This window comes from Neoarius graeffei, chromosome 2 (genome assembly GCF_027579695.1).
Source record: "Neoarius graeffei isolate fNeoGra1 chromosome 2, fNeoGra1.pri, whole genome shotgun sequence".
Taxonomy (NCBI): Eukaryota; Metazoa; Chordata; class Actinopteri; order Siluriformes; family Ariidae; genus Neoarius; species Neoarius graeffei.
The window spans coordinates 21,053,908-21,081,457 of NC_083570.1; the positions used below are offsets into that span (position 1 = coordinate 21,053,908).

A 27,550-nucleotide genomic window follows, 5' to 3' on the forward strand; every position below is an offset into this window, starting at 1 on the left:
AGCAGCAGTCAGTCAACAACTCTTCGCAAAGTTTCGTTATGAAACAATATGCTCGCTGAAATTATGGCAGGGAACGCCAGATTAAACATTAAAACTGACTTCTGAGCACTGTATCTACAGGCTACCACCAAAAGAAGGAGGCTACCAGAAAGGCATTTCTACTCCGTGCGATTTTACTTTCACTATGACATTACTTTGAACAGACTATCAAAAAATTGCAAGGTGATATGATAAAGTAAGGCACAGTTTACTTAGTCTTTTTTTTTTTTGAAAAAACGATGCAATCGTTTTCTGCCTTTTGGCACCCTTCATCATGCCGTGTTGGGGTCCTGAACTAGGAGCTGTCCCCGATATGCCTGTCAAACTTGTTGTGGGTAACCATAGCAACCGAGCTTGCAACCTGTGCAGTCTGCGCAGTTGCAACTATGTATGTACTGCTGTGCACCTCAATAAACCGAATGGTAATTAGTCTTTTGATTTTTCCGTGAGGTTTGCCTTATGCAAAGAAAGACAGCATAGACGTTTTTTCCTCCCTATAAGTGGGGGGGACCAAACGAGGTGAATTTAAATCTGGGTGGGACGAATCCCCCCCGTCCCCCCCTCTATCTGCGCCTGTGCTGTAGGGACTTATATAATGGATGCTCCACCTCATCTAAGACTAATTATAAACTGATTAAAATACACTATCGTTGATATGACAACCTTTTCTCAAAGCAGATATTCACTGGACATTTATGGAAGGAGTCTCCAGTGTTAGTGTTTCAGAACAGACAGTAAGTTGTCCCCCGCAGGAGAGTCTTAAGGACAAAGCTGCATTTTTTTTCATCTCATTAACTTCAAGACTATGAGGGAATGAGTGTTTATAGCTGATAAAATGTAAGTGAAGTGTTGCTGTAGTATAAGAAGAATAAAACACATGCTGTTATAGGATAATCACCTTGGCTTCACATTGGGTTGCGTCACACAACACTCTGACTGATTTGATTATTTTCCTGTAACTATGCGGCATTGTGTTTTATTTTTTACATAAATAATTATATTTATCCTGTCATTAAGGGGTTGGATTCTGTGTGTAAAGAGACACAGGACACATGCCACAAAAAATGCTGGAAAAAATATTGCTCTTATAACTCAAACACCATCCGAGTTTATCCCTGACATGTCAGTGACAATATAAGTGACTGAAGTACATCATCAGTACAGTTAATCTACATAAACTTATTTGTATTTAACCCCTTATTGATTTAGCAGGTAGGTGAACTACTAGTGCATCTCAAAAAATTAGAATACCATGAAAAAGTTCCTTTTTTTTCATAATTTAATTCAAAAAGGTAAACTTTCATATATTCTATATTCATTACATGTAAAGTGAAATATTTAAAGCCTTTTTTGTTTTAATTTTGATGATTATGGCTTATAGCTCATGAAAATCAGAAATCCAGTATCTCAAATTATTAGAATATTCCCTAAGATCAATCAAAAAAAGGATTTACAATATAGAAATGTCCAACTTCTGAAAAGTATATTCATTTATACACTCAATATTTGGTTGGGGCTCCTTTACCATGAATTACTGTATCAGTGCAGTGTGGCATGGAGGTGATCAGTCTGTGGCACTGCTGAGGTGTTATTGAAGCCCAGGTTGCTTTGATAGTGGCCTTCAGCATGTCTGTATTTTTGGGTCGGGTGTTTCTCATCTTCCACTTGACAATACCCCATAGATTCTCCATGGGGTTCAGGTCAGGCAAGTTGGCTGGCCAATCAAACACAGTAATATCATGGTCAGCACACCATTTGGTAGTAGTTTTGGCACTGTGGGTAGGTGCTAAGTCCTGCTGGAAAAGGAAATCAGCATCTCCAAAAAGCTCGTCAACAGATGGAAGCATGAAGTGCTCTAAAATCTCTTGGTAGATGGCTGTGTTGACTTTGGACTTGATAAAATACAGTGGACCAACACCAGCAGATGACATGGCACCCCAAATCATCACAGACTGTGGAAACTTCACACTGGGCTTCAAACACCTTGGATTCTGTGCCTCTCCACTCTTCCTCCAGACTCTAGAACCGTGATTTCCAAATTAAATGCAAAATGTACTTTCATCTGAAAAGAGGACTTTGGACCACTGAGCAACAGTCCATTTCTTTCTCTCCTTAGCCCAGATAAGACACTTCTGACATTGTCTCTGGCTCAGGAGTAGCTTGATATTAGGAATGCAAAAGTTGTATCCCCTTTCTTGAAGATGTCTGTTCGTGATGGGTCTTGATACACTGACACCAGCCTCAGTCCACTCCTTGTGAAGCTCTCCCAAGTTCTTGAATCAACTTTTCTTGACAATCCTCTCAAGACTGCGGCCATCCCTGTTGCTTGTGCACCTTTTCCAGCCACCCTTTTCAGCAATGACCTTTTGTGTCTTACCCTCCTTGTGGAAGGCATCAGTGAGCATCTTCTGGACAACAGTCAAGTCAGCAGTCTTCCCCATGATTGTGGTTGTGTGTACTGAACTAAACCGAGAGATGCACTGTGTTCATACTGTTTTACTCAAACTCGAAATGAAATATTCTAATATTTTGAGATGGTTTATTTATGTTTTTGTACTATATGCCATACTGATTAAAATTAAAATAGAAAAATGCTTGAAACATTTTAGTTTGTGTAATGTCTATAATATATAACATTTTCACTTTCTTAAATAACTGATGGAAAATGTTGAACTTTTTCACAATATTCTAATTTTTTGAGATGCACTAGTATATGACCTTGCCAACAGATTTTTATTTCTGCCAAGGCAGTCGTGTTTTTGGTGAATGTTGTTTGTCTGTTTGACTTTAAGAACTGCACAAAACCTACCAACCCGATTTCAAAGATGAACCCATTAAAGTTTAATCCACAGGCTGGATCCACAAATTTAATTTTCATGTTTGATAGCATTGTAAAATAGTAAATTTGGTTTTGGTGGAAGTCTGCGCTCAAAAATGTCATACATTTTAAAATCCCGTCAGTGGCAATAAGTCCAATAGTTTAAAAAAAAAACCTAACCAATGTAGAAATATGATGACTCCATATCACAACCCACATTCACAGGTACCAGTCATCCCTGGGATACACACGTAGGCACATAATTCTAATAATTTTGAAAATATATCCAGACGTATAAAGTCACTGTCTTTGCAGATATCATAGAAGAGCTGACTATTGTCCTTCGTGGAGGTCCGCGCTCTCAAAGTACCCTTTGAGTTTATTGATTTATTGCAAGCATGTGAAAATAACTGAAAGTGACATCCTATATTAATACCATATTTGCTGTAATTAGCAGAGATGAGTTTGTTCTAGAGATGCAGCTGTTCAGTGCTTGGGTCTTTGTGTGCGTCAGTGCGGCAGGCAAATATCAAGTTTAACCGATACAAAAAGCATCCTATTATCTTAGATAGCCTAGGTTATATGAACATTAAAAACATCGAGATAGCAAGTATGGCCTGTGTACACACAGAGGTATCAGCACGCATATATATTAAGAATGAGCACATAGTGCTATGAATTGCACACGCACAGAGGCATTCATGACCATGGAGCTGTGACGTGAACATGCAGAGAATCTGTTGTGCATGAGAGCACTTCAGTTCTGTGAGCAATGTTCTAGTATACATCAATGTAACTATAAAAAGGCAGATTCATACTTTACATATTATAAATGGTTTGCATTTACACTAATCTAATCTAGCACCCTTAAAAGTTATTCATCGTCCTCTAAAGCAGTGTTTCTCAACCACTGGGCCGCGAAGCGACATCTAGTGGGCCGCGGATTTTTTTTTCAAGTTTGAAGCCAAATACTAAAAAGTTCAGGATGTCATAGTCCCAAATTCGGTAGCTGGTTGGACGTACACCTTTCAAGTGGAATAAATACATTTGTGGGTAAATTAAGAAGAACAAGTCTTTATTATTGCCACATCCTTCCTTTGCATTTAACACCCCCCCCCCCCCGCCCCCCCCCGCATGCACAGTGGGAAGAATAAATAAATCTGTTTGTGGGTAAATTCAGTGGATTTGCAATGCCTGCTGGAAGAGAAGAGCAGGGAGGATTAGGAATCGAGCGGCTGTGGTTTGCTTACACCCGATACTAAAACTTGTAGCATCCTAGAACCATTGGAAAGACACATACAAAGCTCAGAAATTCCTCCTTACCCGGGCAAAAACGATACAGGATTTATCTTGTAGTGTCCAGATCCCCAAACCTTTAACCCAGCCACATATAAAAAGTTGTACTCCTCCATGCTCTTCCAGGTTTTCATCTGTTTGTCCGTGTAGAATGAGGTCTAACAACTGTACAGTACCAGGTAGTTTGAGATGTCAGGAACTCAATGGATAGATAATTTTCCAACTCATAATGAATAATTCAATAACTTTTTATTTAAACATGCTAAGTTGATCAGCAGAGCTGGTGGGGTCGTGCGTGTACAGATGCAAATAATTACAATCTTTAAAAAAATATACACACAATCTTAAACTTAAAATCTGTTGATTATCTGTTCATTATTGTCGCATTAAGTTAATTAATAGTATGCATAACTAATTGTCTTTGTATTTAGTTCTGGCTACAATACGATCAAAATTTATTCTACTAATGTCAAATTTAGCAAGTAAATTTTTCTTTCATAGGAAAAATCCTTCTTTGTTAACGTGCAAGGATCTAATCCCACTGAGTGGTTTCTATAATCCACTTCTTTTGAGTGTACTTATTGGTTTTAATAACTTGCTTGCTTTCTGTACACAAACATGGTTATAAGTTCTTGTATTAATGGACCAGACTCCACTTTTGGATCATTAATCCCTTTTTGACTGCAAATGCCCTGCATGTATGGTTTGGCTTCTAGCACATCTGTACAGTTTTAAATACAATACCTACAATTAAAAACAGTTTGTTTTTATTGCATTTATTTAATTCCTGGGCTCCCGTCTGTAACAGAGAGTGATGTTGCATCCCATTAATACACTTTACAATAGATTATTAGATTCTAATAAAATAGGTGAGCCAAAATAGTTGGGGAACTTTTTTAATGGGCCCCAACTCGTTACAAGTATGAATAGATGAGCCTCAAAGCAGAAAAGGTTGAGAACCCTTGCTTTCAAGGTTCTATGTAGAACACTAGAGTTGGGTGTTTCTCTACCATACAGAAGCTAAGAAACCAGAACCATCCAAACAACTCTTGAGTTAGGAGTTTCAGTTAACTGATAACTAACAATTATTACTTGTGTATCGTTTAATGTAGAACACTGCCATTAAGCTCAGTGTGTTGATGTAATTAACGGTAATGTCTTACAGCACTCTGTCCAAAAAGGTGGTCGATGGAACCAAAACAAGAAAAGTGAAAACGAACCATTTGCTGCGGGTGGAAGATCACGATTTCACCATGAGACCAGCATTTGCAGGTAGGACAGAAACTTAAGTTTGTTATTTGGTTATAGTGGGCAGCACGGTGGTGTAGTGGTTAGCGCTGTCGCCTCACAGCAAGAAGGTCCGGGTTCGAGCCCTGTGGCCGGCGAGGGCCTTTCTGTGTGGAGTTTGCATGTTCTCCCCATGTCCGCATGGGTTTCCTCCGGGTGCTCCAGTTTCCCCCACAGTCCAAAGACATGCAGTTTAGGTTAACTGGTGACTCTAAATTGACTGAATGTGAGTGTGAATGGTTGTCTGTGTCTATGTGTCAGCCCTGTGATGACCTGGCGACTTGTCCAGGGTGTACCCCGCCTTTCGCCCGTAGTCAGCTGGGATAGGCTCCAGCTTGCCTGCGACCCTGTAGAACAGGATAAAGCGGCTACAGATAATGAGATGAGATGAGATTTGGTTATAGTGCCCACTAGGCCTGCAATAATTAGTGGACAAAATCAATGTTCTCAGTAATTAAGAAAAAAAACCCTAAATTTTTATTATTTTAAATTCATCATAATTGTGCTTCATTGGAATAAAATATAAATGTAGCTACGTGCACTGGTTGGTCGTGAATAAGACTGGCTTTACAATATAGGCTATAATATAATAAAAGTGTTGCTGCCAATGCACCTTCATTCATGACAGCTAAGGTTAGTTAGTGTTTGTACTTTTGTTAACTTTTTGTCCACTTTCTTTGAAACACCTGTACAACTGCACATCCATGGAATTATCAGCCAATCACGGGGCATCGGCACAACTGAAGATTGGAAAAATGTTGCCTAACTTCAACTGCCCAGTTTCATTGAAACTGTGCCCACTGCCACCGCGAGTTGGCCTAGTGGTTAGCGTGTCCACCTCGTGATCGGGAGATTGTGAGTTCTACTCACGGTCAGGTCATACCATCATAAAAATGCCAGACCATCATAAAAATGGTCTGGCAATACATGCTGCAATACAAATGTGAATAGGGAGTCAAACTCTCGCAGTTACCAGAGGTCTAGCCCCCCACAGTAACCTTAGCTATGTAATAGGCGAGAGGCCGAGGGCTACGGAAATGGAGATCGGCGCTGCCCTATGCGCCACATGGCATGGGAAGGGACTTTGACTTTTTTTTTTGTGCCCACTGCCATCTCAGATTTTTTTTCTTGGCTGATTGGAACACATTCCTGTGGTAGAAATGCTTTGACGACACAGATGCTCTTTGATGAGATAGAAATGGTTTCCTGAGATTGAAACACTTTGAGATGAGGTACAAACGCATTACTCAGGTAGAAACATATTGATGAGGTAAAAACACTTTGATAAGTGAGAAATACTCTGATGAAGTAGAAATGCTTTGATGAGGTAGAAACACATGCATGAGTTAGGAATTATTTAATAAGGTAGAAACTCTTTGATGAGGTTGAAGCTCTTTGATGAAGAAGAAATGTCTTCTTGAGGTAGAAACACTGACAAAGTAGAATCACTCTGATGAGGTAAAAATGCTTTGATGAGGTCCAAATACATTCCTGTGTTAAGCCTCACTCACAACCCACCGTACGTGCTGCTACGGGCGGTCTATGGTAAAAAATTTGGCAAAACCATGCTTGAGACTTGCGCGACACTTGCATGTGTTCAGCGCCGTAGAAGGTCACAGACTGCCCGTGGAGACTTTTGGTCCTGCACATGCAAATTCTACGGGTCTTGCGACAAATCAAGAATGCATACACTATGTACGGGACCCGTATTCCTTTTGTACACCTGAACCAAGTCAGCAGCGCGGCTAGTAGATGCTTTCTGCGATGACAGTAAGACGCATGAGTGACGCACGGTCATTGTATGAGTGACGTGCCTCAGAAGTACTACACAAGTATTCCACACTTGCTATTTGTGCGGCGTGCAAGACAGAAGTACATCTCACTTTCTACCCCTATGTGTGGTGTGCGACCTGCACATGACCTGCACGCGACACGAGGGGCAAGACTCTGGGTATATATACTGGGGAGGAACCAAGGAACCGATCATGTAGCATTGTAGAAGGGAAGAAGACCACTTCATTTGCTGTTTTTATTTGAGTATATGTTTAATTTACCATGCAAACATCAAATAATAAAACATGGGTAAAAGGGAATAACGCATTTTATTACATTGTAAAAAAAATCCCAACTAAATAGCCCAACAGTTTGAGCACTGAAACACACTTTGACTCTGAGCTGCTGTCCTGCTCCTACTCCTGCTGAGTGGTGGGACAGGGTGTCCTTGTCCTTATCACTGAGCATGGCACAATGGCCTGACAGTGATGATGGGATTGCAGTGTCCTCACTTCTGGGTGTCGTTAGCTGAAACGTACATGAAAATCAGCATATATAATATTAATTACATAAGCATATAGATACTGAATGAATGTTTAAAGCATGTGTATTTACCTGTGAAAATCCCTCTGGCGGGATGCTGTGCCTTCTGCCGGCTTGAAGGCAAACTTCTCCCTCTCTGTGCAGGGCTCGCTGGTGCTGCTACCATCATCATCAAATTCTTCCTCCTCCTCTTCTGTTTCAGGCTGGGTTACTTCACTTTTGCTCGCTTCTTCTTGGGTCCCATTTTTTAAACTTTAAACTGAAAAATTTTAAATTTTTCCCATAAAATACCCAGTGTTCTTCAGTCGAAAGATGGATCCAGAATGCTGCAGACACGCTGGTTTTATACCCACTCCTGGCTTGTGTCACACGCAAGTTATGAGCGATTGTAACATGCTAATCACATGCATCATACATGCTTCACAAGTGCGGCCTGAACTCGTAGCGCAGGAAACTGGTAAAATGCAAGTCTCACACACTCCACACTCACTGAACACACACTGACCACGTGCGTCAGGCATACGCTTTCCACGGGCTAATGGTGCAATTTTTCCCATGCCTTGAGGAAGTCAGGTGTGCAACTTGTACTTGACAAGTACTTTGCCCGTACTGCTCCCCCAAACTTTCCCCTGGGTTCACCGCGACGCTGCGGCATGGCTGTGAGCTACCAAACCCTGCGACCCGTGCGTGTCCAAAACACTTACGGCGGGTTGTGAGTGAGGCTTTAGAAATTATTTGATGAGGTAGAAACACAAGGATGAGGTAGGAATGCTTTAATAAGATAGACATTCATTGCTGAGGTAGAAATTCTTCAATGTGGTTGAAGTTCTTTGACAGGGTGGAAGTGCTTTAATAGTGCAGAAATACTTTCCTGAGGAAGAAACACATTCCTGAGGTAGAAACAGATGAGGTACAATTGCTTTAATAAGACAAACACATTTCTGAACTATGAAACACTTTGATGAGGTAGAAACACTTGGATAGAAATTCTTTGAGTTCAAAACTCAGGAAAGAGGTAGAATCACTTTGACGAGATAGAAACACTTTGATAAATTACAACCCCGATTCCAAAAAAGTTGGGACAAAGTACAAATTGTAAATAAAAATGGAATGCAATAATTTACAAATCTCAAAAACTGATATTGTATTCACAATAGAACATAGACAACATATCAAATGTCGAAAGTGAGACATTTTGAAATTTCATGCCAAATATTGGCTCATTTGAAATTTCATGACAGCAACACATCTCAAAAAAGTTGGGACAGGGGCAATAAGAGGCTGGAAAAGTTAAAGGTACAAAAAAGGAACAGCTGGAGAACCAAATTGCAACTCATTAGGTCAATTGGCAATAGGTCATTAACATGACTGGGTATAAAAAGAGCATCTTGGAGTGGCAGCGGCTCTCGGAAATAAAGATGGGAAGAGGATCACCAATCCCCCTAATTCTGCACCGACAAATAGTGGAGCAATATCAGAAAGGAGTTCGACAGTGTAAAATTGCAAAGAGTTTGAACATATCATCATCTACAGTGCATAATATCATCAAAAGATTCAGAGAATCTGGAAGAATCTCTGTGCATAAGGGTTTAAGGCCGGAAAACCGTACTGGGTGCCTGTGATCTTCGGGCCCTTAGACGGCACTGCATCACATACAGGCATGCTTCTGTATTGGAAATCACAAAATGGGCTCAGGAATATTTCCAGAGAACATTATCTGTGAACACAATTCACCGTGCCATCCGCCGTTGCCAGCTAAAACTCTATAGTTCAAAGAAGAAGCCGTATCTAAACATGATCCAGAAGCGCAGACGTCTTCTCTGGGCCAAGGCTCATTTAAAATGGACTGTGGCAAAGCGGAAAACTGTTCTGTGGTCAGACGAATCAGAATTTGAAGTTCTTTATGGAAATCAGGGACGCCGTGTCATTCGGACTAAAGAGGAGAAGGACGACCCAAGTTGTTATCAGCGCTCAGTTCAGAAACCTGCATCTCTGATGGTATGGGGTTGCATTAGGGCATGTGGCATGGGCAGCTTACACATCTAGAAAGACACCATCAATGCTGAAAGGTATATCCAGGTTCTAGAGCAACATATGCTCCCATCCAGATGGCGTCTCTTTCAGGGAAGACCTTGCGTTTTCCAACATGACAATGCCAAACCACATACTGTATCAATTACAGCATCATGGCTGCGTAGAAGAAGGGTCCGGGTACTGAACTGGCCAGCCTGCAGTCCAGATCTTTCACCCATAGAAAACATTTGGCGCATCATAAAACGGAAGATACGACAAAAAAGACCTAAGACAGTTGAGCAACTAGAATCCTACATTAGACAAGAATGGGTTAACATTCCTATCCCTAAACTTGAGCAACTTGTCTCCTCAGTCCCCAGACATTTACAGACTGTTGTAAAGAGAAAAGGGGATGTCTCTCAGTGGTAAACATGGCCTTGTCCCAACTTTGAGATGTGTTGTTGTCATGAAATTTAAAATCACCTAAGTTTTCTCTTTAAATGATACATTTTCTCAGTTTAAACATTTGATATGTCATCTATGTTCTATTCTGAATAAAATATGGAATTTTGAAACTTCCACATCATTGCATTCCGTTTTTATTTACAGTTTGTACTTTGTCCCAACTTTTTTGGAATCGGGGTTGTAGAAATACTTTGATGTAGAAATGCTTTGATGAGGTACAAATGCTTGAATTATGTAGAAACACATACAGTGCCATGAGAAAGTTTGGGCACCCCGTCTGAGGTTGTACAATAATTGACTCTGTCTCCACAGAAAAACACCCTAGTGGCATGTCCTTCCTTTGCCCATCAGAGCCAAGTGCTGGGTTGTTTTGCAGACACTGATTTTAATTATTGGTGTATTCCTTTGTATGAAATTAAATCAAATGTGAAAAATAGGCTGTGCAAAAGTATGGGAACCCTTGACATTTTGTTGCTTTGAAAACCTGTAACTAATCATCACAGAGTAATTGAAAACATCAAGTTGGTTAAGTGAGCTCATTAAGCCTTGAACTTAATAGGCAGGTGCATCCAATCATGACAAAGGCTATTTAAGGTGGCCAAATGCCAGTTCTCTTTCTCTTTGACTGTCCTCTGAAGAGCTGCAAGATGGGGGCCTCAAAACAACTTTCTCATGACCTCAAAACGAAGATTATAGAGCAGTATGGACTAGGGGAAGGCTACAAAAAACTTTCCAAAAGATTTCAGCTGTCAGTGTCTACCGTGAGGAACATTGTAAGAAAATGGAAAGCCACAGGCACAGTCCTTGTCAAGGCCAGAAGTGGTAGGCCAAGAAAAATTTCAGGGAGGCAAAGACGAAGGATGCTGAGAATTGTTAAAAACAACCCACAGACCACCACCAGAGACTTGCAAAGGGATCTAGCTGCAGATGGGGTCACTGTGCATAGGGCAACAATACAGCGCAATTTGCATGAGGAAAGACTGTACGGGAGAGTGATGAGGAAGAAGCCCTTTCTTCGCAGTCGCCACAAATTGAGTCGCTTGAACTATGCAAAAGCACATTTGGACAAGCCAGTATCCTTTTGGAATAAGATCTTGTGGACTGACGAAACAAAAATCGAGTTATTTGGTCACAACAAGAGGCAATACACATGGCGTAAAAAGAACACAGAATTCCAAGAGAAACATCTGCTACCCACAGTGAAATTTGGTGGAGGTTCCATCATGCTGTGGGGCTGTGTGGCGAGTACTGGTACTGGGAACCTTGTTAAAGTTGACGGTCGCATGGATTCCACTCAATACCAGCAGATTCTTGAGGATAATGTGCTAGAGTCTGTAACAAAGTTGAAGTTGCGCCGGGGATGGATGTTTCAACAAGACAATGACCCGAAACATTGCTCAAAATCCACTCGGGCATACATGCAGAGGAACAAGTACAATGTCTTGGAATGGCCATCCCAGTCCCCAGATTTGAATATCATTGAAAATCTGTGGGATGAATTGAAGCAAGCTGTCCATGCTTGTAGACCTTCAAACCTCAAGGAATTAGAGATGTTTTGCAAGGAGGAGTGGGCCAAGATGCCTTCGTCCAAGATCCATACACTCATTGGTGGCTATAGAAAGCGTCTAGAGGCTGTAATTTTTGCAAAAGGAGGCTCCACTAAATATTGATGGAATGTTTCTGTTAGGGTGCCCAAATTTATGCACGGGCCTATTTTTGTTTTGCTGCATATTGCACTTTTTCTGTTAGCCCAATAAACTTCTCTTCAATGCTGAAATATGTCTGTGTCTTTTATTTATTTCATATGTCAAGACTAAGTTGTAGAATCAAACACCCAATTATATATGAATGAAAAATACTGGGATTTGTCAAGGGTGCCCAAACTTTCTCATGGCACTGTAGATGAGTTAGGAATGCTATAATAAGTGAGGAATTCATGGCCGAGGTAGAAACTCTTTGATGAGGTGGAGACACTGACAAAGTAGAATCATTTTGATGAGGTAAGAACACTTTGATGAGGTAAAACCAGTTGGATTAAGTACAAACACATTCCTGAGTGAGAAACACTTGGATGAGGTAAACATTCGTTGCTGAGGTCAAAGTTTTTTAATGTGGTTGAAGCTCTTTGATGGAGTGGAAGTGCTTTAATAATGCAGAAACACTTTCCTGTGGTAGAAATGCTTTGATTAGGTAAAAAGTCTTTGAGGTAAAACCACTTTGATGAGGTAAAACCGGTTGGATTAGGTACAAACACATTCCTGAGTGAGAAACACTTGGATGAGGTACAGATGCTTTTGATGAGGTAGAAACACACGGATGAGGTAGGAATGCTTTAATGGGGTAAACATTCGTTGCTGAGGTAGAAGATTTTTTAATGTGGCTGAAGCTCTTTGATGGGATAGAAATGCTTTAATAATGCAGAAACACTTTCCTGTGGAAATGCTTTGATGAGGTAGAAGCAGGGGCGGCACGGTGGTGTAGTGGTTAGCGCTGTCGCCTCACAGCAAGAAGGTCCGGGTTCAAGCCCCGGGGCTGGCGAGGGCCTTTCTGTGCGGAGTTTGCATGTTCTCCCCGTGTCCGCGTGGGTTTCCTCCGGGTGCTCCGGTTTCCCCCACAGTCCAAAGACATGCAGGTTAGGTTAACTGGTGACTCTAAATTGACCGTAGGTGTGAATGTGAGTGTGAATGGTTGTCTGTGTCTATGTGTCAGCCCTGTGATGACCTGGCGACTTGTCCAGGGTGTACCCCGCCTTTCGCCCGTAGTCAGCTGGGATAGGCTCCAGCTTGCCTGCGACCCTGTAGAAGGATAAAGCGGCTAGAGATAATGAGATGAATGAGATGAGGTAGAAGCACACGGATGAGGTAGGAATGCTTTAATAAGGTAGTAGTCGGCCAGCCAACAGCAGCAAAAGTGCTTAAAAAAAACTTTTGATGGCAAAGTCTTGTTAAAAGTTGGCAACCATGCTAGAAGTTAGCAGCATGTACTAAGGTTTCAGAATCACCTGGTTGCCAACATAGAACTTGACCTTTAAGGTCAAATTTGAAGGTCAAAAGGTCAAAAACAATGCATTTTATGGTTAGTCTTTTTTGGGGGCCTTATATTCATGGAATTCTTTTTCACATGTTGGCAACCATGCTAGAAGTTATCAATAAAGTCTAAGGTTCCAGAATCTAGTGGTTGCCAAAATCATATTTCAAATTTAAGGTGAAATTTGAAGGTAAAAAAGTAAAATAAATAAATTCAATGGGTGGTTCGTCCGTTTTTGGGGGATCTATTTACATGCTATTCTTTTTTTAAAAGTTGGAAACTATGCTACAAGTCATCAGTAGGGTCTGAAGTTCCAGATTTCAGTGGTTGCCAAAGTCATATTTGTACTTTAATATCAAATTTGAAAATTAATAATAATAATAATAATAATAATAAACAAGCGGGGATGTTCTGATTCATCTTTTTGTGGGGTTGTATTTTCATGGCATTCTTTTTAAAAGCTGGCAACCATGTTATTAATTATCAGCAGGGTCTGAGGTTTCAGATTCCAGTGGTAATATAATATAATATATGCTCAAGACTTTATATTGGGATGCTTGATTTAGTTCATCATGGAGCGACTCTGGCCAGTCAGCCTTGGACATTCTGAAATGTATAATTCGAACTGGTTTTCGCCAAGACACATCATAGCTCATTAACATAAAATTAACTTAAACCGAATTTTAAATTTTCACCCTGGTCACCCAATTCACTTTATTCTTTTGTTCTGTGTGAAGCACATTAAGCTGCCTGTATGAAATGTGCTATATAAATAAAATCTGCCTTGCCTTGGCTCACCAGCGACTTTGCTTTGGCCACCCAATTCACAGACTCCATAGAAAAATAATGACTTCTTATGTTTCTCATGTGAGCACAAGGTCAGATGATTATTGAGATGAAGCAATCTTGACATGTTACCGCCAACAAGTGATGCATTGGCATTGCATCTTGCACATGCAAATCATCAGGCAAAGGTATGGCTGCAGTCTGACAAGGTACATGTTAATGAAAGCCCTGAGGAGACAGGTGGTTGGAAAGTGGTAGACCAACACTTGGTGGCTGTGTGGCAAAGGAAGCCTCCAGTTCCACATAGTTGCTTAGAACTGATAACATGTGGTTGTAGAACCAAGTGTCGTACACATGCCTGCAGTTGCCTGAAGAATGGACAGCCCTGTATACCTGCATGTGGTTGTGATGCAGATGGATGTTTAAACACTGCAGGGATGGAACATGATAAGGATGAGACAACCTTTTTGTAATAACAGCAACAATAAGTGCAACGCTACACAACTACTACAAATACATAAAATTGAAAATACTACAAAAATATTCAGTCTGTAATCACATTTGAATTTGAATTCTTGCCTTGAAGCAAAGAAACAATCTGTTGACATACAGTCTTGTTATTCAGTCACTGTAGAAAACGTTTTGTGTTATTCATACCACAATAATAATGGCCATATAAATTCTAAACATATTAATCCATATAATTCATCAATATATTTGAACTTCCTATCCCCCAGGTACTAATTATCCAATATCTATGGCAAACAATTTGTATTTTATGAAAGCACATCACAAAATAAAAAAAAAACTGATATTTGACCTCGGTTGACCTTTTGACCTCTATATTACACCTTAAAGGTCAAGTTCCATGTTGGCAACCGGGTGATTTTGAAACCTTAGTCCATGCTGATAACTTCTGGCATGGTTGCCAACTTTTAACAAAAAATGCCATCAAAAGTTTTTTTTAGGGTCTTGGCAGGCTGACTATAGACATTTGTTGCTGAGGTACCGTAGAAACCTTTTAATGTGGTTGAAGCTCTTTGATGAGGTAGAAATACTTTAACAATGCAGAAACACTTTCCTGAGGTAGAAGCTCTTTGATGAGGTAGAAAAACTCATAAAGTAGAAATATTTTTATGAGTTAGAACTGGGTTTATGAGGTAGAAAATCTTTGATGATGTACAAAAGCTTTGACGAGGTCAAAGCTCCTTAACGAATTAGAAAGGTGTTAACAAGATAGACATGCTTGAATAAGGTCGAAAAACATTCCAGAGGTAGAAATACTTTGACAAGGTAGAATTGCTTTACTGGGTAAAAATTGATGAATAAATAAAGAGAAAATGCTTTTCAAAGTGGATGGAAGCACAGATTAGAAGGTGTGTATATTTTGTTCAAAGCAGAGGAAGGCAAAGAATAAAATATGTGCAGAGCCTTAACAACTGGGCTTCTGACAATAGCTTTGACAATAACATCCATAAGGACCTCAAATGACCGAGAAAAATGGAGGATCATGACCACCAATGTCTGCTCCAGACAAGGCAAATAAAGAAGAAGATAATATTTTGTTCAAATTTCTCCATCACGACACAGTTTTGTGTGCGCGCGCGTGTTTTTTTTTTTTTTTAAACCCATTATAGTGTTGAGCCTCTTCAGAATATTCACATTAGTATCGCCAATGGAAACACTAATGATATTCTTCTAGTAACCTTTTAGGACAGCTTTTAAAATATAGTACATTATGATGCAAATTGATTGTGCCTGCTACAGTGACTTGTGCAAGTATCGATGCAATAACTATACATTAAACTGTACAAACGCAATTTTGGACTTTTCGTTCCAGTCTATAATTCTGGTATATAGTAGGGAGTGGTCATTACTTCACTTTTCCCCAGTAAGAGTGGAAGGTGGGAATATACCCTGGAAGCAAGGCCAATCCATTGCTGGGCACCATGCGCATACACATTCACAGTGAGGGTCAATTTAGCGTGGTCACTTTATTAGGAGCACCCATCCACCTACTATTTTATGCAGTCATCTAATCAGCCAATCCCTTGACAGCAGCATGATGCATAAAATCATGCAGATACAAATCAAGAGCTTCAGTTAATGTTCACGTCAAACATCAGAATCGGAAAAATTGTGATCTCTGTGGCATGGGTGTTGGTTTGAGCCAGATGGACTGGTTTGAGTATTTCAGAAACTGCTGATCTCCTGGGGTTTTCACACACGACAGTCTCTAGAGTTTACACTGTATGAATGGTGCGAAAAACAAAAAACACTGAGTGAGCGACAGTTCTGTGGGTGGAAACAAACGCCTTGTCGATAAGAGCGGTCAGAGGAAAATGGCCAGATTGGTTCGAGCTGCCAAGAAGGATATAGTAGCTCATAGCAACTCTTTACAACCGTGGTGAACAGAAAAGCATCTCAGCATGCAACAGCAGAAGAACACATTGGGTTCCACTCCTTCAGCCAAGAACAGGGATCTTAAAATTAAGAACAAGTTCCTATTAAAGTGGCAGGTGTGTGTGTGTGTGTATATATATATATATATATATATATATATATATGTGTGTGTGTGTGTGTATATGTATGTATGTGTATATATAATATATATATGTATATATATGTATATGTGTGTGTGTATATATATATATATATATATATGTATGTGTGTGTGTGTGTATATATGTATATATATATATAGACCGGGGTTCGAATCCCGGTCAGGGCAAAACATCATCCAGTAAGGGTTCTTAGGCAAAAACCCCTCATGATATATCAGCCTACCTCAGGAATGAGTGAAGACATGACTGATAGAGTCATACCGGCTCAGACGTCGCCCGGGTCAACAAGGTCTGCGTCAGTTGCTAGGGAACCAGAGCAAACTGATGAGAAATGGGCTACTGGAACAAGACATCGATGGACGAGGACAGAAAATACGGATTTGCTGGAATGCTACTATACAAGCAATCCCAGAGAGAGGGGATACATGCAGCGAATGTGGGACCATTGGATACTTCGAAACCCACAATCAAGGCTAACAAAGAAACAGCTATTAGCCCAGTGTGCAGTGTACAACATCCGTAATCGAAATCTACTATCACAACTAGAGATTAATGATACAACAACGATGCTATGGCAAGGGGGAGCCAGGAAGACAGGTCAGCGGGGAGATGTCATCATCCCCACAACCAGAGATTGGGTACCAAGCCCCAACAACTAACAGCCTCAACACAAGAGCTGCTGACCTGAGAAGGAAGATCGTGACCCAACTGGAAACCTGGAGCCCCCGACGAATACCGAAGCTGAGTTGCCAAGTACCTTCAGAAGATCTACTAGTAGATGTGAATGCTGCTCTGAAGACAATCTCCACAAGAACCATCACTGAGACCAACAAGCTGATACACAGTACAGCAACAGTAATCATGGAGATGCTTGGACACAAGGTGGACATAACAAACAGTATCCACCATGGAAGAGACAATTAGAGGCCAAGATAAAGGCAGCACGGAGAGAAGTTAGCCAGCTAGCTGAACTACAGAAAGGGAACATGGTGAATAAAGGGGCACCCAGGAAGTACAACTCACTCTCCATACCAGAGGCACTCGAAACTGCCAAACAGCGACTAACAGCTCTGGCCACCCGGTTGAAGAGATACACCAAGGAGGGAGAGGCCAGGAGAATAAACAAGCTGTTCTCCACTGAACCAGCCAAGGTGTACTCTCAGTGGCAGGGGAACAACAACCGGTCAGACCCACCAAGAGCTGAGGTGGAAAAATACTGGAAAGACATATGGGAAAGAAAGGCATCACACAACACCGATGCCCAATGGTTGGTGGACCTAAGAGCTGACCACAGCAACCTCCCAGAACAAGAACCAGTAACCATCTCAATGGCAGACGTCCAAGAAAGAGTGTCAAAGATGAAGAGCTGGACAGCACCAGGCCCCGATATGATCCATACATACTGGCTGAAGAAGCTAACTGCACTCCATGAACACCTAGCAGCACAGATGAACCAGCTGCTGAGGGATGGAACCCACCCAGAATGGCTAACCCAAGGCAGGACAGTCCTAATCATGAAGGACCCCCAGAAGGGACCCATCCCATCCAACTACCGGCCAATTACCTGTCTCTGCACAATGGAAGGCCCTGTCAGGCATCATTGCGGCAAAAATGAGTAAGCATGTGGCTCAGTACATGAGCGAGGCACAGAAAGGAATTGGCAGTAACACCAGAGGAGCCAAGCACCAGCTACTGGTCGATAGAACAGTCGCCCGAGACTGTAAGAAGAGACAGACCAACCTGTGCACTGCCTGGATTGACTACAAGAAAGCCTATGACTCAATGCCACACACATGGATACTGGAATGTCTGGAACTGTATAAGATCAACAGGAACCTAAGGACCTTCATCCAGAACTCAATGGAAATGTGGAAGACAACCCTAGAGGCCAACTCAAAACCCATTGCCCAAGTCAACATCAAGTGCGGCATATACCAAGGAGATGCGCTATCACCACTGCTGTTCTGCATAGGCCTGAACCCCCTCAGTCAGATCATCACGAAGAGCGGCTACGGGTACCGATTCCGTAGTGGGGCAACAATCAGCCACCTGCTCTACACGGATGACATCAAGCTGTATGCCAGGAACGAGCGAGAAATAGACTCGCTGATCCACACCACCCGGATCTACAGCGATGACATAGGGATGTCATTCGGATTGGACAAGTGTGGCCGGATGGTCTCAAAGAGAGGCAAGATCATCCGGACCGAGGGGATTGACCTACCAGAGGGCAACATAGGTGATATCCAAGACAGCTACAAGTACCTTGGCATTCCACAGGCTAATGGAAACCATGAAGAGGCCACAAGGAAGTCAACCACAGCCAAATACCTCCAGAGAGTAAGGCAGGTCCTGAAAAGTCAGCTGAATGGTAAGAACAAGGTCCGAGCCATCAACATGTACACACTACCAGTCATCAGATACCCCGCTGGTATCATAAACTGGCCAAAGGAGGAGATAGAAGCCACAGATATCAAGACTAGAAAGCTCCTCACCATGCATGGAGGGTTCCACCCCAAGTCCAGCACCCTGAGACTATACACTAAGCGGAAAGAGGGAGGCCGAGGGCTAGTGAGCGTCAAGACCACGGTCCAGGATGAAACATCGAAAATCCGAGAATACATCAGAAAGATGGCCCCAAAGGATGAACTGCTAAGTGAATGTCTCAGGCAGCAGAACCCTGATGAGAGTGCAGAGGAGGAGGAGGAACAGACAACCTGGAGAGACAAACCCCTACATGGCATGTACCACCGTCAGATAGAGGAAGTGGCTGATATCAAGAAATCCTACCAGTGGCTGGATAATGCAGGACTGACAGACAGCACAGAGGCACTAATCATGGCAGCACAAGAACAGGCCATAAGCACAAGAGCCATAGAGGCCAGGATCTACCAGAGTAGATCAGACCCAAGATGCAGACTGTGCAAAGAAGCCCCTGAAACAGTCCAGCACATAGTAGCAGGATGTAAGATGCTAGCTGGATCAGCATACATGGAGAGGCACAACCAAGTGGCTGGGATAGTATACAGGAACATCTGCAACCAGTATGGAATAGAAGTACCCAAGTCCCAATGGGCCATACCACAGAAGGTGGCTGAGAACAACAGGGCCAAGGTTCTGTGGGACTTCAGCTTCCAGACCGACAAACAGATCCTGGCTAACCAACCGGACATAGTGGTGGTGGACAAAGAGCAGAAGAGGGTGGTGGTGATAGATGTGGCGATCCCAGCTGACGCCAACATCAAGAAGAAGGAACATGAGAAACTTGAGAAGTATCAAGGGTTGAAAGAGCAGCTGGAACGGATGTGGAAGGTCAAGGGTTGCGTGGTCCCCGTGGTAGTGGGGGCACTTGGGGCAGTAACCCCCAAACTGGGAGAGTGGCTCCAGCAAATCCCAGGAACAACATCTGAAGCCTCAGTCCAGAAGAGTGCAGTACTAGGAACATCGAAGATGCTGCGCAGAACCCTCAAACTCCCAGGCCTCTGGTAGAGGACCTGAGCTTGAGGATGACATGGATACCCCCCCCCCCCCCCCCCCCCCCCCGGGGGTGAGAAGGAGAGATTATATATATGTATGTGTATGTATATATGTGTGTGTGTGTGTATATATATATATATATATATATATATATATATATATATATATATGTATATATGTGTGTGTATATATATATATATATATATATATATATATGTGTGTGTGTATATATATATATAATGTATGTATGTATATATAATGTATGTATGTATATGTGTGTATGTATGTATGTATGTATGTGTGTATATATATATAGTCATGCACTACTGTCTTGCAAGAATTTAAGGTGCAGTTGAGTGTGCCAAGTGAGTCAGTGTGTTACTCATTCTTATGGAGCTGTGCATACACTGAATAAACATACATCTTCTGGGGAGACAGGCAAATGTTTAACATCACTGACAGATACATTTTGAATGAACGATCCAGTGCATTCAGATCCTCTCTCTCAGTCTCCCAATATTTGACATCCACATGCAGATAGCAAAGTATGTGGCTCTTTTCTGTCTCTCTTTCTTCTAACATTGGTGACAGAATGACTTGAAAGTGTATGCTGTGCTTTGGTTACAGCTTTCACCTTTTATACTTGGTTCATTTCTTGTCTTTTTTTTTTAAATAAAAAGGAGTGCAGAGACGCTCAGAGCTAGCAGAGGAAGCTGATCTCCTAGTGACAGTTCTTGCCATCAGGAAGAAAAAAAAAACACTAGAAGCCTCTTCAATTCCTTTGGAGTGAAAGTGCTTTTGTCTTGAAGCATTTTGGCATCAGCTTATCACAAAGAGCATGTTTGGTTAAAATTAAACCATTCTACATTGCGTAGCTCTGATGTTCTTGCAAGTGGTAGATGCAGAGATGTGAATGATTTATGAGTGGGTGTTAAATTCCAATGGATAAGTGCAAATTAGCACAAATGGAGGCTGATGTACATGTACATAGCCGGGGAGACAACAGCAAATGTGTTCTTTCAAATGTTTTACTCTTCTGCTAAAATGTGCGAAGAGGCTGAGTCAAGAAAACACTCTGCGTAGATAAGGCGCAATTATATTCAATAGGACCAATACATCTAGTTCAGATTTACTCAAATGATTGTGACATGAAACCGGTAGAAACTTGGCTTAATACCACTCCACGGGAAAAAGCAAGTCCAGCCGCAAATCAGAAAAAGCTGGGATGGTATGTTAAAAAAGAAATAAAAACTTTTTTGTAAATAATCTTTGAACTGTATTGCACTCAAAACAATACAGGTCAACAGATGACATCTTAAAAGATGTTTAAGGACTGAAGACCCCAAGTGATGAAGTGTTTCAGGTGTTATTTTGTCCCATTTTTCCTGCAAACGGGCCTGAAGGTATGCAATAGTACAGTGTCGTCACGGTCATATTTTTAACTTTTAAAAATTCACCACGCATTCTCTATTGGGGACAGAAGGGACCAGCACCACCTTCTTCCGCAGCCATGTCTTTGTAATGTGTGCAGAATGTGGTTTTGGATTGTATTGTTGAAATCTCCCTGGAAAAGATGTCGTCTTGAAGGCAGCATATGCTGCTCCAAAATCTCAATGTACTTTTCTGCATTAATGCTGCCATCACAGAAGTGTAAGTTACCTTTGCCAAGGGCACTGACACAACCCCAACCCTGACTTTTGGACTTGTTGCTGTTAACAGCCTGGATCCTTTTTGTCTTTGGTTTGGAGCACATGGCATCCATTTCTTACAAAAAAGACCTGGAATACTGATTTGTCTGACCACAATACAGGTTTCCAGAGAATTCAATGGCGCTTCTGGACACAGTTAACATAAGGCTTCCTTTTTATACAGTAAAGTTTTAACTGGTATTTGTGGATGTAACTCCGTATTGTAGTACTTGACAAAGGTTTGCTGAAGAAATCTTGAGCCCATGTGGTTGTATCAGCAAGAGATGAATGATGGTTCTTGATGCAGTGCCATCTGAGGGATCGGAGATCACAGGGGTTCAGCTTAGGCTTGTGCCCTTGCTCTTTATACCCCCAAATTCCTCAAGATTCCTTGAATCGTTTAATGATATTATGCATCGTAGAGAGTGAAATATCCACAATCCCTTTGCATCTTTCTTTGAGTAACATTCTTGATAAACATTTCAATAATTTTCTCACGCATTTGTGAAGAGATCCTCGGCCCATCTTTGCTCCTCAAAGACTGGACCTTTCCTGGATACTGATTTTGTACCTCAGATTGGAATCAAATCATGGTTACAGTCACCTGTTGACATCACCTGATTGTGAAATGCAGGAATGAATGTATATTAACAAATGAACTTAAGTTGGCCAGAGAAAATATGAAATATCTTGGCTTCATACTGTCTGCAATGAAATACAAGTCAAAGTAAATTTTGAAATCACTGGGGTTTTTTTGTTTGTTTTTTTAACTTGTGGTTTCTGTACCATTCCAACTTTTTCTGACTTGAGGTTGCAAATATATTTCTTTATGGCTCAGTCTTGAATATTCTATTCCCTTACCTGCTTTAACACACCTAATCCAACAATCATCTTATCACGCATCATCTGAGGACGTCATCACATAGTCCAGTGATACTCCAGGATCAGGACTGGGAATCACTATCATAATGTTTAGGAGTAGCCTTAATCTGAGCACAGATTAAGTGTGGATGATCTGCAACTATTGCATGTAATAGATACCTAAGGCTTTTTTTAAAAAAATATTTATTAATAGAGTAGAGCAGAGTAGGAGTCACTTAAGCATACAGCTCTGTATTTAGACAGTGTTCAGATGCTGGCCACAACCACTGACGGTGTATTTTAAGCTCCTGCTGGCGTCAGATTTTGTATTTTGGAATAGAGTGAGGAGGAATAGTCAGACACTTTTTTGTTTTTTTATTATTTAATAAACTTCCAGTACATAAACAAGCAGAGAAAATAACATATCTCACAAACCTACAGTATCTACGCCAGCTGAAAAGGCAAATGTCAAACAAGCGCACAGTCCGCTTCATATCAGTGCAACTCATCAGAAAACTGTGTAAAAAAAACAAAACTGTGTTTTGCTTGGACAAGGAGTGAAACTCTGGTTCTATTTCACTCCTCCTAATAGCCGGTGAGAATCATCTGGATAACTTCCAGCAAAGTTACCATCATGAAAGTGTCCAGATGAAAACCTTGATGGTTTTCTTGTGGTATTAGAACATTTATGAAACTCGTATTACTGGCTTTGTGCAGACAAATTATAGGAAAGCCTATGGCTTGATGATGCTGTAGGGGTCATTTCTTTTTTTGCCAGCATGGTTTATCCTTTTAGAGTGAAGAAGCACTGCAAATCAGAGACTGAAGAAGTCCTTCTAACTGAACATCTTTATTCTATGGTGAAACATTTCTATCGTGATGGGAGTGGTCTCTTCCAGTGTCCAGGATGATCCCGTTCCCATCCAGAGGATGAAAATGGTGTAAATCATATGTGATGGACTTTACACTCACTAGCCACCCAACTGAACAATTATGGGAGTTTTTGTAGTACCATGTTTGTATACATTCTTTTACTGAAAATGACAGTTTTAGTTATCTTATTTGAGCTTATTTTAACAGAAAAATGAGAGTTTCTCAGTGTGTTTTTATTGCCTGTCTGTGTGTTGACTCTCCTGTCAGTCAGCATCCGAAGGGAAGATTGTTCTTTCATCATCTGTTTTCCCAGCTCAGTTTCCCATCACCTCTATACACAATACGCTCATATTACAGAGATTAGAGTGGTGGAGATTTCTGATGACTGTCTGGATTAACATACGACATCACTTGACTACTAACCCATGTTCATAGCTGTTAACTGAGCCAAACTGCAATGTGGACCAGAAAACCTACAGGAAACGCAGCTTGCGTTTGTCCACAGCATGGATCAGTTGTATCCAGGACAGGCCAAGATGAATAGAAACACAAGCAGTTCAATGTTCCACACATTTTCTCATTCTCTGGGTGAAAAATATAGTTGTAATGCCTTTATGTAGGAATGACTTCCATTATGTAGAAATAATTATTTTTAGCTTTCATCTTGGACATTATATTGTATATTCAGCCTGACATTTCCACAATAACAAACTCACATCAGTCCTAATAGCTTCAAGCATTGTTCATGAAAATGTAAACCATGAACAGACAAAAATCAAATTGCATAAGCGTAAGACATTTCAAGTTTTCCTCAATTGGTTTAGACTGATCTCAAACCACAGAACACCTAGTTTTCAAACTTCTCAAGCTGAATAAGTAGAAATGCTAAGCTGTCAGACCTACTGTTTAGAAGTTGACGCAGTGTTATCATATATAAGAACAAGAAGAGTGCCCCACGGATACATCATTGTGGTACACCCCAGCAAATGTAATATGTTCCACATGCAGCTATGTTTAAATCAGGCAGCACAATCCCATTTTCAAGTCTGTCTAATACTATAGTGTGGCTTACAGTTTGAACTGCAGCACTGAAGTCCAAAAGGACATGGACAGATAATTCGTTTTCCTCTGTATTCAGTCTGAGGTCATTGATGTGCCTTTGCCAAAGTTTTTTTTTTTTTTTTCCTGATGTAAAGCCTGACTTTCACCAAGTACATCTTGACAGCAAATCAGTCTGAGTTACTGATCACAAAATGGTCCAGATGTTGTTTCTTGAGTAGTGGTTTCAAGACAGCGACTTCAAGTGCATCTGAAAAGCAGCCTGATTTTAAACTCAGTGGTTGCCAGAAAGAAATTTCATAGAGAACAATATCCTGGGGTTGTATGCACAATCTTCAGTAATTTTGCTGCCGATCAGTGTACTTTGCCTTGTTGTAAATCATCTGTGGTGTTGTAGATTATGCCAAACTCGAGGCCAGTAGGTCAAATACAGCCCACAGCCTTATTTCATTTGGCCCATGTGAACTTGGAAAAAATAATACTGAAACGGCCTGTATCTCCGACTCAACATTCACACTAATGTTTTCAAAGCATAACCAATAAAACGAGTCCTTATATGTGGTGGTGATGATAGAAAGGTTGCATGTTTTCTTCAGTTTCCCTTAAAGGACAGCCAAAGTGAGAACTTTTTCTTGGATTGAGGTTCAGAAAAAGCCTGGATTAAGAAAAATGCAGAATGGTTCATGGAAATGATTTATGCTTTCAAACACATCTTGAAATGATGCATCACTACCTCAAATTTTGAGGAAAAACACATTTGTATGGTACGCTTATACTTAGTGGTGAGTGAATTGCAAAGAAAGCCAAGAGTGCTCTGAGAGCAGAATATTCCCCGCTGGCAGCTATGCCATAACTCTGGTAAAATGCAACTGAATTGAACGAAATTGCAGTATGCATATTACTGACATACAGCAAAGAATCCTGCCAAGTTCCGTGAAATTCCTCCAAAAATTGAGAGAGGAGTTGATTTCAGGGCGGCACGGTGGTGTAGTGGTTAGCGCTGTTGCCTCACAGTAAGAAGGTCCGGGTTCGAGCCCCATGGCCGGCGAGGGCCTTTCTGTGTGGAGTTTGCATGTTCTCCCCGTGTCCGCGTGGGTTTCCTCCGGGTGCTCCGGTTTCCCCCACAGTCCAAAGACATGCAGGTTAGGTTAACTGGTGACTCTAAATTGACCGTAGGTGTGAATGTGAGTGTGAATGGTTGTCTGTGTCTATGTGTCAGCCCTGTGATGACCTGGCAACTTGTCCAGGGTGTACCCCGCCTTTCGCCCGTAGTCAGCTGGGATAGGATCCAGCTTGCCTGCGACCCTGTAGAACAGGATAAAGCGGCTAGAGATGATGAGATGAGATGAGTTGATTTCAGAAGGTGAGTACCCTTCCCATGACGGACGGACCGACATCACCATGACATAATCCCCCTTCGGGCCTTTCGGCCAGCGGGGGATAATAAAAATTGTGAGGGAAGTTGATTTCAGAAAGCAAGCACACCTTGATGAAATTGCCAAAGTACAGGTTTGCTAATAATCAAGGGCATAACTCTGGTCAAATTTGCCCAAATTAAATGAAAATGACGTATAACAAAGCCAAGTTTGGTGAAATTCCTCCACGAATTGTGAGAGGAGTTGATTTCAGAAGAATGTACACCTTCATGAGATTGTTAAAGTGCAAGTTATTTAATCAAGGGTCAAAACTCTGTTAAAATTTTCACAAACGAAATTAAATCGCAGTATGCATATTACCGTCATATAACAAGGCCTTCTGCCAGGCTTCGAGAAATTCGTCCAAAAATTGTGAGAGGAGTTGATGTCAGAAGGCAAGCACACCTTCATGAAATTGTGAAAGTACAAGGTTATAAATCAAGGGCTGTAACTCTAATAAAATGCAACCGAATTGAACAAAATAACAATATGCATACTAATGACATAACAATGCCTTTTGCCAAGTTTCGTCAAATTCTTCCAAAATTGTGAGAGGAGTTGATTTCAGAAGGAAAGCGCACACATGAAATTGCCAAAGTATAATTTTGTTAATCAAGGGCTGTAACTCTGGTAAAATGTGACCGAATTGAATGAAATTACAGTGTGCGTATTACCGACATATAACAAAGAATCCTGCCAAGTTTCATGAAATTCTTCCAAAAATTGTGAAAGGAGTTGATTTCAGAATGTGTGCACCCTTCCCGGGATGGATGGACGGACATCGCCACAACATAATCCCCCTTCGGGCCCCCTCTGATTATTAGAAACATGAACAGAACTATTGGCCAGGATTTAGGATTCTTAACAAAGACTTCAATGCCTCTAAAATGAAACCCATTGAAACTTTTATGTAATATTTACTTTATGCAATGAAATGCAACAGGCCAGGGCCGCCAATAGTTGCAAGAGAAATACTCTGAATGTTATGAAACAATGCTGGTGCTGATTTGTTTCTGTAGCTTCATGCAGACTGAACCAAGAATCATGAAGATGAACGAGGCGGATTATTCAATCAAGCATCCTTTTTGAGGATCCTAATCAATCATAATTTATTTGGGTTTGTGCTGGTGTCAGTATGATAATAATGCTCATTTGGTTAGGTATTAAGAAGGTATTTAAGAGTGTGTGTGTATGTGTAATAGTTTGTACCATGTCAGCCCTTAGCCCTTCCAACTTCCAACTAAAATGAGCTGCCGGAACCCCTTCCTGAAATCCCCCTTTGATAGAAACAGCAGATGGATTTCTGGTGTAATTACTGTGGAGGGAAATAAATCTTCTCAAGAATAACAAACCCAATCCACAGCTCTAATCCAGATTTTGCACTTCAGGCAGTGATTCAAGATAAAACCGGATGTGGTTGGTCCACTTCTCTTATCATGTGCCAGGTAGCTATGTCTGACTCATGAACGAACTCTTCTTTTGACCTGATTCCTTTTAACAAATGACACAATGGAGTCAGTGAATCGAATGGCAACACATAAAAGCTGATTCAAGGGCCAGAAATAC

General features: G+C 41.2%; 1 protein-coding gene across 4 annotated transcripts in view; it reads left to right on the plus strand.

The window, feature by feature from the left end:
- The window catches only part of LOC132881483 (gamma-aminobutyric acid receptor subunit rho-2-like), a 164,826-nt gene that overhangs the window by 106,777 nt on the left and 30,499 nt on the right, over window positions 1-27,550 (plus strand). For all 4 annotated transcript variants that reach the window (XR_009654046.1, XM_060913980.1, XM_060913975.1 and 1 more), the window contains exon 2: window positions 5,319-5,425. Coding sequence is in view for 3 of the 4 variants with exons in the window: in XM_060913975.1 (XP_060769958.1) it covers window positions 5,319-5,425 (107 nt within the window). In the remaining variant the exon portion in view is untranslated. The remainder of the gene's footprint in view (window positions 1-5,318; window positions 5,426-27,550) is intronic.